General features: G+C 50.7%; 1 protein-coding gene across 5 annotated transcripts in view; it reads right to left on the bottom strand.

Annotated features, from left to right (window-relative positions):
• LOC120952914 (mucin-5AC-like) overlaps window positions 1-19,333 on the bottom strand; it is a 46,846-nt gene that overhangs the window by 7,980 nt on the left and 19,533 nt on the right. For 3 of the 5 annotated variants that reach the window (XM_040372496.2, XM_040372497.2, XM_040372502.2), the window contains exons 2-5: window positions 8,634-8,794; window positions 8,307-8,561; window positions 7,859-8,224; window positions 112-7,781 (exon numbers count right to left, since the gene is read on the bottom strand). In XM_040372496.2, the coding sequence (XP_040228430.2) occupies window positions 112-7,781; window positions 7,859-8,224; window positions 8,307-8,561; window positions 8,634-8,794 (8,452 nt within the window). Of the gene's footprint in view, window positions 1-111; window positions 7,782-7,858; window positions 8,225-8,306; window positions 8,562-8,633; window positions 8,795-9,013; window positions 9,471-12,081; window positions 13,445-19,333 lie in introns of those variants that run through there. The other 2 variants (XM_040372498.2, XM_040372500.2) reach the window with 2 other exon arrangements.

Below are 19,333 nucleotides of genomic sequence, written 5' to 3'. Positions count from 1 at the left end.
AATTAATACGCTTGCCCGACATGTGACCGTTTACAAACTTTCCAATTCCTTCCCGACTTCGGTTGCAATTTAAGGTAGAAGAGAGTTTAAAAAAGGCAATATCACACTCACAAACTTGCACGGGGTACTTTTACGGCGGGACTGTTCGGCACGTTCGTCGTAATGTACGTCATCGGGGTGGACGGTGAAGTACCCGCAGGCGCGGCGATGATGACGGCCGGCGTGCTGGAGTTGTTGTTCATGGCCGAGGCGGCCACTACGGCTGACGAGAGAGCGCTGGCCGTCGTCGTGGTGGTCGGGAAGGAGGCTACCGTCGCCATTGTTGTCGTTGTTGTCGTCATCGTAGTGGAGTTGCTCGCCGTCGCCACGGCTGTGCTGGTCTCAGCCGGGTGTACGGTGCTGTTGGTACTGGTTGAACTAAACGGAACGACGTTGCTGCTGCTGTTGCTATTGCTGCTGACGTTGGACGGAACCAACGGTGGTAGTGGTATCGCAGACGATACCGCAGAACCGGCCGATGGTGTGCCCGTCCGCAGAGGAGTAATTGCAGCCAGAGCGGGCGTTGCCGTGGAGGTCACAGCGCCCGATGAAGGGGTCGTTCCACCACTGGTAATGAGAATGCTACCGGCTTGTGTCTGTAGCTGTTGCTGCTGCTGCTGCTGTTGTTGCTGAATCCGGGCCGCTGTCTGTGCAATCATCTGCGATGTACCGCTCAATATTGCATGCGATCCGCCGACGATCACGATCGAAGAATTGCCAGGACCTGCGCCGGTAAGTGCTTTCAGATGACCACCGCCGGGCAGACTGGTGGCGACAAGTGGCGGTGGCACGGGAGTGTTGGAACGATTCGCACCGGTTAACGCACCCGCCGGCGGCACCTGGTGGTTCGTTACGAGCGTTTGCTGTTGCTGCTGATTGCCAACAGTGTCCAGTTTGCTGACCAGCGTCATCTGTTGCTGCTGCTGCTGCTGCTGCGTCGGCACAAGCGTGTGCAACGGAGGCATCACGGACGGGTTGCCCAGCGACTGTCCGCCGCTAGCAAGCATAATATGCTTGGGAAGGATCGTTCCCGCCGGGACCGTGATGTTGTTTTTGGTAACGCTCACATTGTTACCGACCGTCGTCGTGGTTGAGCCGACGGGTTTCAGCATCGGTTGACCGCTACCGGCAGGCTGCAGTGTCGAGGTGATTGGAATGATCGTAGTCGTCTGCTTGTTCATCGCTACATTCGCACCGGCACCGAACTTCTGGCCGCCGCCGCCACTTTGCATCGGCACGGTGCTGCTCGTTATCGTGATGGACATGGACGAGTGTGCGACGGAAGACGCGGTACTGGCAATCGCTCCGGAAGCTATCACGCTCATGTTCGGCGCGGCTGTCGAGGACATGATTTGCATGGGCGTAGGGCCGGCAGTGGACCCACTGCCAGCTTGAAAGAGGGTCGTACCACCGCTGGGCGTAACCGTGATCGGCGTTATGATTGCCTGCTGCGGTTTCTGGTCGACCGCAGCTGCATTTGCTGTCGCTTCGTTCGGGCCCTGACTGCAGCTGCTGATCGGTGCTGGCGGTGGCGGGTGACTCTGCTGCTGGGCCGTGCTGGCAAACGTGTGCCCGGCCGGTATGGTGGGAATAATCTTGCCGCTCGACAGGATCTTCTGCTGCTCCATAAACAAACGCTGCAGCACGGTGCAGATCTCCTTGTCCGACATTGTCTGCAGGTTCTTGATGGTGGGCAGCGGTTTGCTGTACATCGGATTGGCCGGATCGAACTCGGCCGGTATCATCAGCGAGGCGAGCAGGTTTTTGTTCTGCAGCTTTGTCGACAGCTGCTGTATCTGCTGCTGGACGCTCTTCAGATGTTGCTGCTTTTGCGGGGTCAGCTGAATCGTTTGCACTCGCTGCACCACGGCAGGCGTTCCGACCGCTAATGGCGTACTGCTGCTCAGGGATGCCGGGGCAGGGACCGCTGAATTCACACTGACTAATGGAGGCATCTGCTGCTGCTGTTGAGGTTGATTTTGTAGCTGTTGTTGCTGCTGTGTAACGATGTTGGCTCTGGCCTTCTTGATGGGTGTTGCCGTGACGGTAATGTTGTTACTGGCTGGGGCTGCCGGTGCTGTGGCCGTAACGGTGGTGGAGCCGATAGTCCCTTTTACGACCATGGTCGTAGATCCAGCCAATTTCGCTGACTGATGTTGCTGAGGATGCACTTGAGCAACTAATGGTTGTATAGTTTGCTGTTGCTGTTGCTGTATTTGATGTTGCTGCTGTTGCTGCTGTTGTATTTGTTGCTGCTGTTGGAGACTGTTGGTAACAAAGTTGTTCGGATTCACGGTTCCCACTATTTTGGTGCCAATCTTGGTCCCATCCTCAGCCAGTATCGGCTGTGCATGCTGACCAGGCTGCAGAACAACGCTTGGAGGAAACCCGCTCGGCATGGCATTGACTTTCACAACCGTCGGTTTCGAAGGACTGGCGGCGGCGGCTGCTGCTGCTACTGCTTGCGTTTTATCCTGTTGCTTCTTTGATCGATTGCGTTTCGGTTTTTCCTTTACAACGTGGCTAGAGTTTGCCCCATTGCTATTGTTATTTACTACTTTCGGAGCACCCGCTGGATTGTTGTTGGCAAGGATTTGCGTATTCGTCCCACCTTTCTGCACCGTTGACGATGTAGAAGAAAGCTGCTGCTGCTGCTGCTGCTGCTGCTGCTGTGACTGTGTAAGCGTCGGCGTTGGTCTCGTTTCGCTGGACTGTGTCACTTGGCCAACGTTGTTGAAGTGTATCTGTCCCTGCATCAAGCATTGCGCCAGCTGCTGCGCATTGATTCCCGTCGGTACGATCAGCACACGCTCCATCGGCCCGAGGGAGGCGGTCGTTTGGCCGGGGCTCAGCTGCGTTATCTGGTTGGTCAGTGTGTTCAGTGAGAACAGCTGCTGGTTCGGTCCAACCTTCGGCAGCTCCACCAGCTTGGGTGCGTTTGGATTTACCAACACCGTTTGTTGTTGTTGCTGCTGCTGCTGCTGCTGCTGTTGCTGTGGCTGATGGTTCAAGATTGGTTCAATGCTCGTTTCCGGCTTGCGAATATGCTTCATGCTTTGTGGCTGGGGCTGCTGCTGTGCCTGCACCAAGTGGGGCTGACTATTGCCGGCAGCTGTTTGCATGTGCTGCTGCGCTATTGCCGTTGCTGTGCCCGATGGCTGGGAGGTAAAGACGGTTGTGATCGTCTGCTGTTGCTGCAAAAGTTGCTGCTGGTGCTGCTGCTGCTGCTGTTGCATTTGTTGCATCTGTTGCTGTTGCTGCAACTGGTGTTGCAATTGCTGCTGCTGTTGCTGTTGTTGCAGCTGTTGCTGCTGCTGGAGTTGCAGCTGAGGCTGTCCAGGTTGGATAGTGACGGTGGTCGTAGTTCCGGGCGCTTTTTGCTGCACCTGTGCACTGACTGTGGCCACATTTTTGTTCTGCTGTTGCTGTGGGTGCGATGACACCACAATCTGGTGGGCCTGCTGCTGAGTGATGGGCACAGGGGCTGGCTGTTGCTGCTGCTGTACGGGAGCAATGGTGGCCGATATGGTACTGTTGCTGTTGGCGAGCGTTGCCTGCGGTGCTTTCGAGGGTTCGTTTACCAGCGTTATATTGCCCAGCGCACCGGACAGAATCGCCTGGAGGATGGTTTGCGATTCGGGAGTTTGCGGCTGGTTAATGTCGTGCTTTAGAATAAGCTGACTCGTTTCGGCCGCGATCGATAAGCTTAAGCTGCCCGTCAGTTGGGCAAGTATGCCCTGTGCTGTGGTCACCGGCGGTGGCGGTGGAGGAGGAGCTGCTGCTGCTGGTGCTGCGGCTGGTTGTTGTATTACGGTCGTCGTCGGCGTGATGGACGTTTGGTTCAGTTGCACTGTGGGTGTGACCACGACCGAGGGCTGCTGCTGTTGCGTGGTGAACACTACTCCACCGCTTCCACCTCCTCCGATGACGTTCGATTGGAGCGTGCTTGGCACAGTTTGCACAGTTTGCATATGCGATGGCTGCTGTTGCTGATGCTGCGAAACGGTAACCCCTCCTAACGTCGTCAGCACGGTGTGGTTTTGCTGCTGCTGCTGCTGCTGCTGCTGTGGCGGTTGCATCTGACTCTGGATGGTGATGGTCGACTGCGGCTGACTAACCGAAGACTGCAGCTGGGCCAGGCTCTGGTATTGGGCACCGACGGCATTCACCACCTTATTGTCGATGATTGGAGTGATTTGTATCTGATTGTTAATGGTGCCACCTTTCACCGCCTTGCTCTGGTTCGCCGTCGTACCGTCGACTTGTGAAATTTGAATATTGCCTATCTGCGTCGGTACCGCGCTGGTCGTACCGATTGTGTCGAACGATTTTTCTAGCTTTTTCCCGTTCTTCTTGCTGAGTGCGGTGCTGCCCGAGTTGCCGCCGCCCATTGTGACCGTCTTCTTCTTCGAGGCAGGCGAGGGAACGGACGAAATTTTACCACCGCTCGTAGATATCACAATCGACGTGGTCGTAGCTGTGCCGGAGGAGGAGGCGGCGCCAGATGCCATCGTTCCGCTGATCGGTGCCATGGTGGTTACCATCGGCTGCTGCAGTGGCGTCGACGAAGCGGACGCAGCGCTGCTGACGGGTTTCGACGAAGGCACCGCCAGATGGGGCTGCGCTTCGGCCATCAGCTGGTTTTGTATTTCGTTGATTTGGCTCTGCAGCGTTGGCGTCACCTGCGTGTTGTTCAGCACGTTGTTCATCAGGCTGTTTACGCAGATCGTGTTGCTGCTCTGCTGCATGGTCCCCGCGTTCGAGGTGGCCATTGACGAGGTGGTGGTAGTGTTGATGGCCTGCACGCTCGCGGTCGGTGCCACGGTCGCAATATTGACGATCTTCGACTCATCGTTCGCTGCACTGCCGAATCGTGGCAGCGACACGGTGTACGATGCCTGCCCAGAACTAGAATCGTTCGTGGGATCGATCGTGATCATGAACGACGGTGCATCCTGTTGCTGCACCGCCGTCCCAGTGGACGCTGGCGTGTTAGAGCCCGGAGTTTCGCCGGCCCCTTTCGACTCCTGCTGCCGCTCCATACCCGGTGTTGTTGTCGGTATCGAGATAGTGTAGGGAAATTCCACATTCTCCGAACCACCGGTGGAAGGTATCGTGATCATAATGTCACTTCCGTTTCCTCCAGCACTTGGCTGATTGGTCACCGGAGCACCCTGCTGCTGCTGCTGCTGCTGCGGGGCTTGCACAAGCATCTGTCCAGTGGCTGGTGGCCCTCCGGACATCATATCTTTGCCGGGATGCTGCTGCTGCTGCTGCTGCCCGCCAGAGTTATTAGCAGCGTTCATTGCGTCACTGTGCTGTATCACAATATTGGCAGGATATTCCACTCCACCGGATGGGTGGCTGCTGGCGGTGGTCAGCAGCGGCGGTGGTTCATCCGTGTCCATCAAATCGTCGTCATCAATGCCGATGCCGGAGATTTTCATCAGATTGGCCAAATCCAGCTTCCCCGTTGGTGTGTGCGTGCTGCCGTACGACGACGGTGAGCTGGGCGACGTTAGCCGTTCGACGGAGGCCGTCGTGGTGGACGCTATCGCGCCGGTAGACATTGGCACATGGCTGACGGCTGGCGCACTCGGTTGAACAATCATCGGTGCGGCCGTGGCGACCGGCGGTTGCATGATTGGTTTCACTTTCTTCTTGTTTCGTCGCTCCTTTTTAGGTTTTTCTACCTCAATCCGCGCGGCCGGCAAGGATAGGGCCGCCGCTGGCGGAGGCAGCTGATTTGACTGCTGCTGTATAGTCACCGCCGTTGCGTTTTGCTGCTGTAGCGTAGCGTTTGTGTGATTGAACAGTTGCTGTTGCTGCTGCTGCTGCTGCTGTGCTGCAATGGTTTGTGCTTGAATCTGTGCCTTTACACCGTCGGTTACGATCACCTGCTGGCCGGAGGCGGTAGTTAGAATGGGCGTACCGGGATGTTGATGATGGTGTCGCAATGTGTCCGTCGTAACGGTGGGAATAATTTGAGCCGTCTGTATCTGCCCATCGATCGTTGAGGTGGTCAATATCTGTTGACCGCCTGTCTGCTGCTGTTGTTGTGGCTGCTGCTGCTGCTGTTGCTGGGCAACTTGGGCGGGTTGCGTTTGTGGAGCGCCCTGAGCGTTCAACGTGATCGTACTGGACGCTCCACTCGGAGCGAATTGAATATTTTGAGCATTCACCACGATTTCCCCGGTCGGTGTGGATCCCGGTGCTGCTCCAGGGGTGGACGAGGGCGATACAAAGGTCGCTCCGCCCGGTGCCGCCGTCAGCTGCAGATTCACGCCGCCCAGCTGGTTCAGGTTGATGTTTTGGTTCTGCAGCCCGAAGCTGGCCTGCTGGAACTGGGCGGGCAGTGACGTGGTGAGCAGCTGCCCGTTCAGCCCGTTCGGCATCTGTATCTGGGCTAGGTTGCCGTTCAGCTGCAGGTTCTGCAGCTGGGCGACGCCCTGGCTCAGCAGATGCTGGTTGATGGCGGCCGTGATTTGCTGCGGCTGCCGCTGGCCCTGCAGCCCCTGGATCTGCGTCAGCGGCACGCCCTGGTTCGTCTTCAGCCCGGAAATGTTCTGCTGCACCAGATTGCCCTGGGACGACACGATGAACGTGGGTGCGGTGGCCAGCTGCATCGTCCCGTTGGCGTTAAGTATCCGCAGCACCTGCTGGGGCTGCGGCTGCTGCAGCTGGGGCCGCGTGTTGTGTATCACCAGGCTCGGGGCGGCCAGCTGGGGCGTGGGCGGCCGCAGTATCAGCTGCACCCCCTGCGGCGTGTTCTGCTGCACCAGCACCGGCATCTGGTTGAGCAGCAACGGCTGCGCGTTAATGTTGCCCGCCGGCAGGATGATGGAACCGTTCTGGGGCGTGCCGGCGGTCTGTGGCTGCGTTGGCTGCTGCTGCGCTCCCGCCGGTTGCGCCGCCGTGGTAACCATTTGGCCGTGCACTTGGGCCGTGTTCGAGGCGGCACCGTGCGGCTGGGGCGGTGCGGCAGTGGTCGTGAAATGCACTTGGGTAGTGCCGCCGGCGCTCACCACCGTGCCCGCCTGCGAAACCTGAAGCTGGGCCGCCGGCAGCTGCGACACCACCGTCGGCAGCGAGACGGAGGTGACCGTTTTCGGCTGCGTGACGATCGTCTTCGTGCCGTGCACTACCGGTGTCGTGCCGTAGCTGGACACGTACGCCGTCGCCTGGTGGGGGCTTTGCTGCTGATGGTGCACCACGGTGGCCGTCGACGGGGAGGACGAGGTCGACAGCGTCGGCGACACCAGGGGCGTCGTGGTGGCCACCGGCTTGGGCAGAATCTGCTGCGGTCCCTTCACGCTGTGATGTTTCACGCTCGATACGCTGCCGCCAGGTGCCGGGGAGGTGGTCTGCAATCCTGCCCCGGTTATCACTAGCCCGCCGGCGGTCGCGACGCCCGCCGTGGCAACGGACGACGGTATCACGCTCGGCGCCACGGAAGTGGCTATGATTTGCTGCTGCACGAACTGTTGCTGGTGCGAGGGCGACTGCTGGATCGTGTGGAGCTGCTGCAGCGGTATGTGTTGCTGCTGAACGCTCGTTTGGTTTAGTTGTTGCTGCTGCTGCTGTTGCTGGGGGCTGGGCTGGGATACGATTGTTGTGGTGTGGCGCCCGCTCTGCTGCTGCAGCTGATGATGGTGCTGCTGTGCCGCCTGTGACTGGGTAATTGCAAACTGGGAACCTTGGAAAATTTGCACTATTTGATTTCCGGTGCCCACAACAGGATACTGCAAGGGAAAGCATGAACAAACAGACAGAGGCAATTAATCAAAAGCACGCTTTAGATATATTGTACGGCACTCACCTGCTGAATGATAGGTTGCGGTGTCGGTGGCCTCATGTTTGTCGCGCTGGACGTTCCACCTGCCACGCCGGTGCCGCTGCCGGTAGTGACCAGTATCGAGCTGCCGTTCGGACTTGCGATCGGACTGGGACTGGCAATCGGGCTTCCGACGAATGATACCGCCGCGTGGTGCTGTTGGTACGGATTCTGCTGTTGTTGCTGCTGCTGCTGCTGCTGCTGCATTGCTTTTTTCGCCGCTTTCGGGCTACTGGCGGGGGGCAATGTTCCATGTCCATGGCCTGCATGTGACTGTTGGAGGAGGTGGTGATGTTGCTGCTGCTGCTGCTGCTGCTGTACAGCACTAACAGAGGACGACTTCCGACCCTTCTGTTGGGGAAGAATCCAATGAAAACGAAACCACGTTAATGTTACTGACAAAATTCCAATCCCACACCATCGCCATCCGTACCTTGTTGAGCGAAATGTTGTTGGAGCCGACTAGAGTCGTATTGAACTCATTGCCAGGCGTGGTCGAGATGCTGTAGGTCGTAGCGCCCGCCGGTGACTGCGTAGGGCTAGGACGGTACACCACTGTTCCGGCATTTGGGCTGGTGCTCAGTACTTGCTGCTGCTGCTGCTGCTGCTGCTGCTGCTGCTGGTGAACGATAGTGGATTGTTGCTGGCTAAATGATTGACGTCGTCCTGCAACACCGGTTTTGCGATCCTGCAAACCAAATCAAAGCCAAAGTTACCAGTTACATCTTATGTGCATCCTTTGCCCCATGCCAACACTTACTTGCTCCTGAGTCACATTACCGATGGTGCTGTTCGTCACCAGCAAAATGTCCTGCTGCTGGGAAAACGGTGACTGTGAAGGTGACGGCTGCAACCGAGGGCTCGCTGGTATCGATGGCGACGGGCTCGGTGTCAGAAATGGACCCGGAGGAGACAAAATACCTACAAATGGCGGATGATGCGATTTGGGAAATATTATTTAACACTGCCACAATGGAAAACTGTTCACGTTAGTGCTTATTTACAAAGAAGCAGGGGGGAGGTAACTAAAAAAAAAACGGGCTTGGATAGTTTCGGGTGGGAGGAAATGGGGAGATCAAATCCTTCAACGTAAAACGAATGTTTCTTTTTTTGGAGGCAGCATTGGGGAAACATTTTTACCGAATATCATCGTTTCATCGCAGTCGGAAGACGCCTTCCGCCAGGGAGTGTGGGGAGATATCGAGCACCGACACACTTCACATTACACTTTGCACACAACAACAGCACGTGCTTGTTTGAATCTACGTGAGCACAGTGGTTGCTGTTGCTGCAACACCTTCATTTCTCTATGATTCACTGAACGGGGTTTACCGACTCGTAAGGATAATGGGAACGCAAGGACTGTGTATTTCTTTGGCACAACATTCATATACATCACCAACACACGGCTACATTATTTAACACCAACGACACACTATTTTGCAGACGGATTTTCCACCTCTACTTTTTCGTCTACGATTTACTACACTAAACACGTTCGAACTTGAACCATTAACTTCCTGCATTTCATAACATTTGGATCTCGCTCGTAGAGTAGTATCCTTAGTAGACGGCAATTACACTCACTTAAGTATCACTGAAAACAGAATGGATTTTTACACATTGTTCCAGGGTGCTCTCCCCGCGGTGTGGCAGTTAAAGGGCGCACGCCATTTATCGATTTGCTGGTGGATTGCTTTACACAGCCACATTATCAAAGGCCACTCATATCCTTTCTACCAAACAACAACAAACGCCCACATTTATAAGTCCTTTGCGGGAGAGACGCGAGCAAACAACTCCAACAGGGGGCTCACTATTGCCACAAGAACAAAAGCAAAATGCCATTAACACTCCGAGGGATCGAAAAGACGTCGCGTTTTCTCTTGTCTAATGAAGAAAAGATGCAAATGCTGCTGTTGCTGCTGCTGAAAAAGCTAAACAGAGGTATAGCCCTTTTTTGTCCCTCACAATTAAACACACAGCGCCAGAGAGAGCATTAAAAAAAACGCGAAACAAAAATCCAACACTGGAGACTTGAGGTTCGTTACACCTAATCGAAAGAGATATACGTATATTGGAAAGACGACACACACCGTTATTTGGCAGCTTCTCTCATTCATAAGCACACGCGCACTACCATCACGCAACAGCCAGCAGCAGTTGGGAAGGAAAAACAGCAGCACAAAAACAGTAATAAAGTGTGTAATACTTTCTCCGCCGAAAGGACACGCAAACACACACAGCAAGAGAGAGCGAGCGAGCGAGCGAGCGAGAGAGACAGTTGGAGAGCGTTAGACGAAGACGCGAAGTCCTTGCTGGAGCTCCCGCTCTCCGGATGTACTAAAGGAAGTTGTATCGCGTGTGACACCCTCTTCGTAAGTCGCCGCTAAGTGACGTTGCTGTTGTTGTTGCCGTTGTGGTGACACTGTGTTCCGTTGCGGATGGAAGTGGGGGATGATGGTTGGGACGGTCCCCGTCCGCCAGGATCGTCACACTTGCATGAGAGCGCCTACTAAGAGAGTGCGGCGCCAACAGCACAGAGAGAGAGCAGCAACCACAGCACATTGGGCAAACGCCTGTATAAAAATCGAAAAACCAACTTCATCGCAGACTAACACCATAATCATTTTCTTTAAATAGATACTTAAACTTAGTTGAAACCAAAATATTTCACGTTTTTATCTTAAACTTACTCAGATATAGGCCATCAAAGTGTAAACTTTGTGTTTTTTGTCCCAAATTTGAGCAATTTTTCGACCGAACATAAACCATCATATTTTAGTATATGATGGTTAGATTTTGATAATTAATGTGTCGTTGGAAAGGATTTTTGTCATACTTTGATGTTATGACTGAATATTTTGCAAAAACTTGTTTTTAAAGTTCATAAAAGATTGAAAGTCAAACATCACTGCCGAATTTTTGGATATTTTCATTTTGGTGAGTAAATTTTTTTATGATTCGACTCGATTTCACTCGTGAGTCATACATCATAGGCAAGATCAACATTTTTCCTGCGTTTTGACGATGAAATTAGCTGCGACCATCCGCGACGCCGAAAATTATTGAACTTTTTGTTGAAAATAGCACGAGCGATTTTGAGCCATACACCACAAGTATCGAACTACCTGTCATAAACGGGAATTTGAAACAAACAGGCATAATAAACAAAGCTGAACAGAGAAACAGTTTAAAAAAGTTCATAAGATAGGCATCGGCTCTTTTCAAAACTAACCATTAAACACTCGGCTTTTTTAGCGCGTAATTCTTAAACAATCGTTTTTAGTAAGGAACATACTCCGGCTTTGTTTAAATTCTTAACAATAATTGTTGATGCTGTTAAGTACTACACAATAATGCAATGTTGTGAGCGATAATCATGAAGGTTTTTTTGTTTTCTTGACGATTTTAGTTTAGGACTGCCCTGTATAGTAAGAGCAATGGTATTGAATGAAGAAAAACTGCAATAGCACGAGGAATTGATTTTCATCCCGGCGTTTGTATGGCCGTTGCCCACTGTGCACAGGAGCAACGCAAAAAAATGGGAGGACGACATAGCGAGCATCGCATCTCGCGCTTTCCGCGAGCGGTCGCGTTTGATGGGAAAAAATTCCTTTGTTTGTCACGCAAAGAGAATCGCACGGAACGTAGAGAAGCCACCACCAACAACAACAACAACATCACCTTGCCCACCCGCTACTACTGTGGGGTGATAATTGGTAATGTGTTGCAATTGTTGGGCAAATTGTTGGTTTTCACACACGAAGAAAGAAAAAAGGAAACATTTTTACACCAAACACACAACAAATTGCACGTCGATTGAAGGAGGAGTGTAGTTTGGTGGTTTGGTGTGTGCGTGTGTGCGTGTGTGTATTTACAAATTAGCATCACGTGAAGAATGGTATCAAGTATCAAATCATCCGCTCACACACCCTTTTGTACGCCAACATATTTGGAGCTAAATGCCACTGATTTTCACCACCGATTGATTGATTCTGCTTTGTTTGTATAATAACAATTTTCTTTAAAATGATGCAGATATTTCACAGACATTCTTCATTATTCACAAATTTACACACATACACACCCTTTCGTAAGAACCCTTTTTTCTATGCACCCCTTTTTCTAATGCACATTTGCTCAACATTTCCACATACATTTGCTGCAACACAAACAAATTTTCTAATAAACACTATCACCTTTACCTATGCTTTTCTTAATGCTAGTAACACATCTATCTCTGCACACACAAGGCCACCAACACCACATCCTCCCCTCCAGACCGATCGGAGTGCAATGCAGCCGCGTGTGTGTCACGGGCATGGAGCGACGAGAATGGAACCACACACCGATGCCCAATTTTCTAAGCGCATATACGCATCATACCCCCTTCTTTTGTCGCTCGCAATCTCTCTTCGTTCGAATGTCGACTACTGATTTACCACCATCGATCCATCACACCCCCTCTCCCCACCAACAACTACTATCCGTCGCCGTGCACTGGCAATCGCGCGTCAGGGCCCGTTGATGAGAGCTGCGCCTTTTTACAGCCTTTCGAGCGGAGAACTAATAACTACAACACACGAGGACGGTACAGCGATTCCTCCGCAACTGGCAGTGCAGTTCGGCAAGAGGGCACCCTAATAGCGCGCACAGCAGAGCGCACATCCTAATAGGGCAGAAGAAGATCGACGGAACGACCGCTCTCGGAAATGCTTTGCATCTCGCGCGTCTACTAGAACTCGTGTCTGTCTCTCGCCGAACCTTTGCTCGAGAGATCCAGCAGCAGCAGAAGAAACCCCCATTTGCTCTCCCCGTTCTTCGTGGCCTTCTTGTGCGTTCCTCTTCCGCAGATGTGGAAAGATTCATTTCCCGATTCTTCCGTTCCGTCCGACCACGTGTGTCCGTCTCCGACAAAACCCAGTTGCAGCAGTTGCGAGTGTGTGTGTGTGTCGCTTCCGGCTGTCGTAACAAAGGTACGCATAGCAGTTCACAGTGTCACTGTAAGAAGATGTAGAGCCAGAAGAAATAGCAACCGTTTTGTACCCAGAAACGAGCGCCACATGAGTGTTCTTTTCGTGATGTGTTTGTATGGTTTGTTGTTCGCCGTTTCACCAGTGCATTGAATGGGACAGAATGGGGCAACAGAAGGGGGAACAACTGGTAAGGGCTAGCAATTGCTCTCCATTTTAGAACACGAACAGCAGCAAACTAAGAGCTGGTGTGGCTCTTAGCACAAGCGCCCGAGCACTCTCCGGAAATATTTACATCAACAAGCGTCCTCTCGTTGTTGTTGCTGCTGCTGCTGCGAACTCCCGATGAGATCTCCCAACTGATGCATATCCTGAGCGTGTTTTGTGTCTGTTTTTGTGTGGTGGTGGTGGTGGGTTTGCCCGAGAGAGAGAGAAAAAAGGATGACGAGTCGCGCTATAATAGTAAAAGCACACCGCAAAAGGCTACGACGTCATAGAGAAGAGTTGACCAGGAATTACGTCCACCCACCCACTCTCCTTCCCATCAAATTTGAAGAATTTCGATTAGTTCTCATCCCCCGTATCCCCCTTCAACTTACTCCATTTTTAAGAGTTTTAGTAAGTAATTATATAAAAGCACGCAAAAGAAAGTACCGTGCGAGAAAAGAAAAACACGTTTGTTTGTTTTGATTAACACGTTGATGCAAGCGATGAATTATTCAACCAATGTGCTTCCGTTGGTCCAGCGACACGCGAGTCACGCGTTGTAGGTCATTTTTTCGTAATTTCTTTAAATTACACTCTTGTCATATTTGTTAAATATTTAACACCATCTTTAATCTGTTATCTTTTATTGCACAATTTTTACACAAATTTACGCATACACTTAACATTGCGCATCGTAAGCAAAAGCTCACTCAACTCATCATGGTGAGGAAATTGAAACAGAACAGAAGCAAATAATACACACACTCACGTATGCAAACATCATCCGACGCGTGGTTCATAGGGAACTCACGTCGTCGGTCAGTTCATTACACCCATCTTACGTGCTTTGTTTAAGTAGCATCAACACACACACAAAAAGGGACGAAAAACAAATATATCCTTTTTCTAATTATGCACAAAATTTCACACTCCAATCGATATCAATGTTTGTTCTTCTGGTTGCTTTTCACAATTCTACACAATTCCGCGAGAGTACAACTGTGCAGCGGCGGACAGCACACTCACTCACGATCAAACGCAACACATTAGTATGCCTTTAATTAATTCCATCCTGCTCCTTCGTTGCCATCGATAGCGGCGACGCCGACGACGACGCTACACAAACCGCATCTCAACCGCGGCAGCAGTTCGATGATGATGGTCCCGAGAATGCTCGGGAAAATGCTCGCCAGGTCGGAAAAATACCCACACATCAAGAGCGACCGGGAATGGACGCCCGCGCGACCAGCTCGTGTGTCACCAGCCGCGAGATGAATCCTGGAACCGTTGTTCCGGCGAGTTTTTTGTTCCCTCGTCTTACACTCTCATCGTTTCTTTTTTGCCCAGCTCTCGTCCTTTTTCTCAAACGAACGGCCGTCCCTTATTTGTCAGTGTGTGAGCACAGAAAACCCACACACACAACCATACTGATCCTTTTTTTTTTTGGTCTTTTGCGCTACACTGCATCGCCCCGTCGTCCTTTGTAGCACACCACTACCAACGCGCGCACATGCCACACACAAAAAAAGGGCTACGAAGGAACAAAACACGGCTCTCGAGACGCGTGCAGGACAGCTTCCCGGTTCGCGTTACGAATTACGCAAACACACACACACACAGACATACACAGAGAGGCTTCCTTCAGCCGTCACAAGTGTCCTGAAGGGTTCTCGCACCCATACAACCTTACCCAAACCCACACTCGCTCGATGCTGTGTGCTGTGTGTGCTGCTCTACGTGACTCCGTGCGGTGGAACAGTTGTGTTACCATCACCCCCATCACCACCAACACACACACACACACACACACAGCTCTCGGCTGCAGTCAGCGTCATCCCAAACATCACATTCTCGTTTGCCGGCAACGAGATTACAATGGCAAGTACACAGCATCCTGTGTGTAACATGTGCGCGCGTCCTGCCATGAAAAAAGCCGATACTTTGCTTCCGTTCGCTTTCGGTTGGATCTTCTTACAACGCAGTTGCGGAGCGTACAGACCAGCACAATCTCGTCACGTCACGTGTGCACGACGCACATGTATGTAATGGGTTTGCGTTTGAAATTCGTTCCGTTGTACAACCATCTTGGGATGTTTGGTTTGTGTAAGTTAACCGACACAACAACAAAAAAATACGTTTCAGTCAAATGCACGATATGATGAAATCTAACCAATTGTCCTTTTTATCACACTTCCTCCAAAGAGGCCCATGACATGTACGCACACACACACACACGCACATGACATGCGTGCGTGCGCGCGCGCGTTCGCTCGTCCCCCTGGTGGTGATAAGCATCATCATTCACGCGGGGTAGAGTAGGGCGAGAACGGGCGAGAACTGACGGGACGGAAACTGGGGCGGCTTTTCTTGTTGAGTTTTTGAAGGTACGTACACGGGAATCGATTTCCGCCACCAGAGCTCTCACTGCTCACCACCGCCCCAGTAGTTTGCGCCCATTGCGCGGGTGTGTGTTTTTGATAGCTTTGTCTGTAAATCATTCACCAGGACACCACTTTCTCTCGCAGTCACTCTTTTTCTCTCTAACGCGTGTGGTGTTCGCCGCTCTATCGGTACAGAGCACCCACTCATTTACGGGCGCCCTCTGGACGGGCTGTATCGGCCGGGGGAGTTTTCTGGATGAGGCACAACAATCCAGAGAGAGAGAGAGAGAGAGAGAGAGAGAGAGAGAGAGAGAGAGAGAGAGAGAGAGAGAGAGAGAGAGAATCAACGTGCCCGGAGTGAAAGGATGCTGAAAATCGAATACATCAATCTGTGGGAACGCCGCGATACGGCAGGCGATGGTGTTAAGCGAACGCTGAAGAGATAGATAGAGAGACAGAGAGACAGCGAGAGTTTTTGTGTATGCTATTTGTTCATTCATCGCATACGCATGCAAAAAGAAAGGATGTTTGATGGAGCAGAGATTTGGACGGCAGCAGAAACATGTTACATCCTTTCTCGTCAAAGTTGCTGTCAGCGCCATTGATTAGTAGATTGTGTATGTATATGTGTGTGTGTGAGAAAAAAGAGCATTTAAAATAAAGATTTTTGGTCTAATTAGCCACATAACATACAGGAAAATGGCGAAACAACAAGGTTGAGCAAATCAGAATATTAACTGCATAACTCTAGCATACAAACACAGTGAATCATTATACTTAAAATATTATTTTCCTCTTTTGATATTTTTTTAATTTGTAACAAAATTGACAAATAGTTGATTGTTTGTCTAATACATATATTATTAAAATAATTACATTTTGCGTTAAAATTCCAGACGGTCATTAATAATTGTTTTTTATACACAACACTTGGTCTGAATTAGTCTCGTACTCGCGACCTACAATGTGACAGGCCGATCGCTTATCATGTTACCACGAAGCAGTTCTCTCTCTGCACAGGTAAAGTTTAAACAAAAGCTGCAAGTAAACTTATAATATCACACGCGTTAATTTCTTATCGCTACTATTTAACAAACTATACCAATTATGTAGCAAATACAAGAAATAGGTCGCATTAATTGCAAATTACCATACCCAAACCAAAAACAGTCTCCTCATCATCACCTTTGAAAAACAGAAGAGAGTAGTCAACATAAATCACTCCATATGATGCATAGTGCTATGCAATTTATTATTACTTTTGCAACTCGCGGAACAGTCGTTCAACAAGCTGTGGTCGGAAAGTTCATGGCATCGAAAATGACGGCCCCGGAGACTGCACTAAGCGCCCGCGTAACGAACCACACCGCACCCAGCAATGGGGTACGATGGACGGTACACCCCAAACCATCCGGTGTGTGTGTGTGTTTCCAACATTTTCCACGAAAGGTCCAGAGGCCGCGCAGCAGTAAGCCACCAGGTTTTCCTGGTTAGAGAAGGACACAGTAATCATTAGTAGCAAACTATGCGGCTGCATTTCGAACGGAACGCGTAGCAGCTTGTGTGTGCACACCCGTGGCAAAGCGAGAAACACATAAAGTGCATGAGGAATTGACAAAATCGATAAGCTATCGTCGTTCCACAGCCCACCCACCCAGCATCCTTCCTGTAACCGTAGCAACCGTTGCCGGGCAGCGTGATTTGTGTTGCTGGCCGGGGCGAGGTCTGGACCGACCGGATGTGGATGTCGCGGATCGACTGAACGGGGTTTCACTGCCAATTGCATCCCCCTGCAGCTGCTGCTACACTTTCGATGCAATGTTTTGAAATATTTTAATTACGTCGCTCTCTTCTCTGGGTGGTTCTTCTACGTTTCGCTTTCGCCCTGTCCTTTGTGTTATGTTTGCTTGCTGTTGCGAACTTAAAAATAAGCAGAATTTGCGCTATAGTAACGAAGTTATAATGTATGCATGCTGTTGCAGGCAACGGCAGGCGTTGCAAAACGATACAAGGCACTGTGGGGCACACATTGTAAGCCACCGCGAGTCAAGCAGCAATCAATAGAACCCCGCGCTATAGCTAATAGAAAAGAATCAAGTTGAAATAGGAGTTTTTGTTATTGCTGTTAAGCTATGTAAAAAATGAATACGGGATGCTTTTTTTTTCGCGCACCACAGGACGGATTAGCTGGCACACAAAGGCAAGGAACCTATTCCGTTGATACTGAAGCGTGTAATTCAGATTAATTTAATTTGTGTTACGGGCCGTACTAACAGACAGTGATTTAGTTTATAATTCAAATTGATTCGTGGACTAAATTCAATGATACAAACATTTTTTGTTGAAATTACTTTGCGTAACAATAAAAAAAATGTGTTGCATACTAAACAGATAAAACGAAAACAATTGAATAGAACAAAAAATAGTTCCAACTACACAAACCCTTTCCTTCTCAAACTAGATGCTGTTTCATTATTCCAGCTCTCAAGGAATATTTTCTGGAGACAACCGTCACACTGAATATTTCCTCATTTCCAATGCAACACTACTGCACTATAATAATCACAAACAATGATGAGACAGTCTTTGCAGCATAAACACCCGTACTCGACACTCCGCCAGGATGCACGTGACAATGACTCGCAGCACCCGCAAGGATTGCAATGCATAAGAAAACACGATTAAATCATTGCACAATCGGACGCAGCTCGGCGCACAAATGAACAGGTGTTTGCCGCTGCCTCATTTGCATTAACAGCAAGCGCCACAAACAGAGCGCAACATCAAACCGCAACACACACCGGGCTGGCTGGCAGGCTGTCGGCGTTCGTTTGCGATTGTTTTTGGAACGTTTGTCCAATCAATTATGTCGTCGCTTTTTGGATGAATAGATATGCTGCTCTGCTCTGGAACGTGGAATGTGCCAGCAGGAAACCGGGTGCTGGTGTTCAAGGGTGCGAGATACACCAGCAATGGGGAAAGTAAACGAAATTAACTATCCATAAACATACTAGTGCTCCGGTTGGGTCTGCTTACCGGTCATAGTGCCCTGTCGGGATGGAATTCCTCTGGCCGGTACGTTTCAATGAACGGAAGTCAATCGCGTTTTGCCGTGACAGATTGCTCCTCTTCGCACTCTCGCTCATTAGTCAGGCAAGAGTAATTGTTATTTTAATCGCACCCGAACGCAATCAATTCACTTTGTCGCTCGTGAAATCAACCACGTTCCAAAGTTGATCCCTTTTTGGATGAAGGCGTCGTGCTGTGGTTTCTTGTTAATGTCTAAACTCATACGCTATTACGAGTAGTAAAGCGCTTCTTGTATGTCATTATAATAGGTGGCTACATTTACAACAATTGACCCATTCAAGTCATCCACAAGCTGTCAGTTTAACTCGACTCGACCACCAACATAGTGAGTGCTGGATTTGGACACGAAACAGTAACCATAAAGATTGAGCACCGTGTTTTGCCATGGCAGCATCATAAAACTGTAAAGTGTATGCAAACACACACACTCACACTAACACACTTATAAATAGCGTTGCAAATCAACCCTTAACCAACCCCGCACCCCATTCCGTTGCACGGTTGACGTTTGGAAGGGGAGCTGCCACTAGCGATCGTTCGGCTGACGTTTAATGATGATGATGAGGTTAAATCCGCTGCTACATAACATTGCATTGTAACTACGGACACGCCTGATGGACTATGACCACCCTTCTCCCTTCTATTTGCATGGTGTTTTAGCTCACACATACGTACACACACACGCACGCACAATCCACCCGTGTCCAGTGTTTCAGCGTCAGCAGTGTTGGAAAATTTATGCGCCACATTGTGGCCGTTTCGGGCTACGGACGCGCACGCACACGCACAGTATCGAGTCACCGTGC

Source organism: Anopheles coluzzii, chromosome 2 (assembly GCF_943734685.1).
Source record: "Anopheles coluzzii chromosome 2, AcolN3, whole genome shotgun sequence".
Lineage (NCBI taxonomy): Eukaryota > Metazoa > Arthropoda > Insecta > Diptera > Culicidae > Anopheles > Anopheles coluzzii.
Note: the sequence above shows the minus strand (reverse complement) of the source record. Positions and strands in the feature narration are given on the sequence as shown.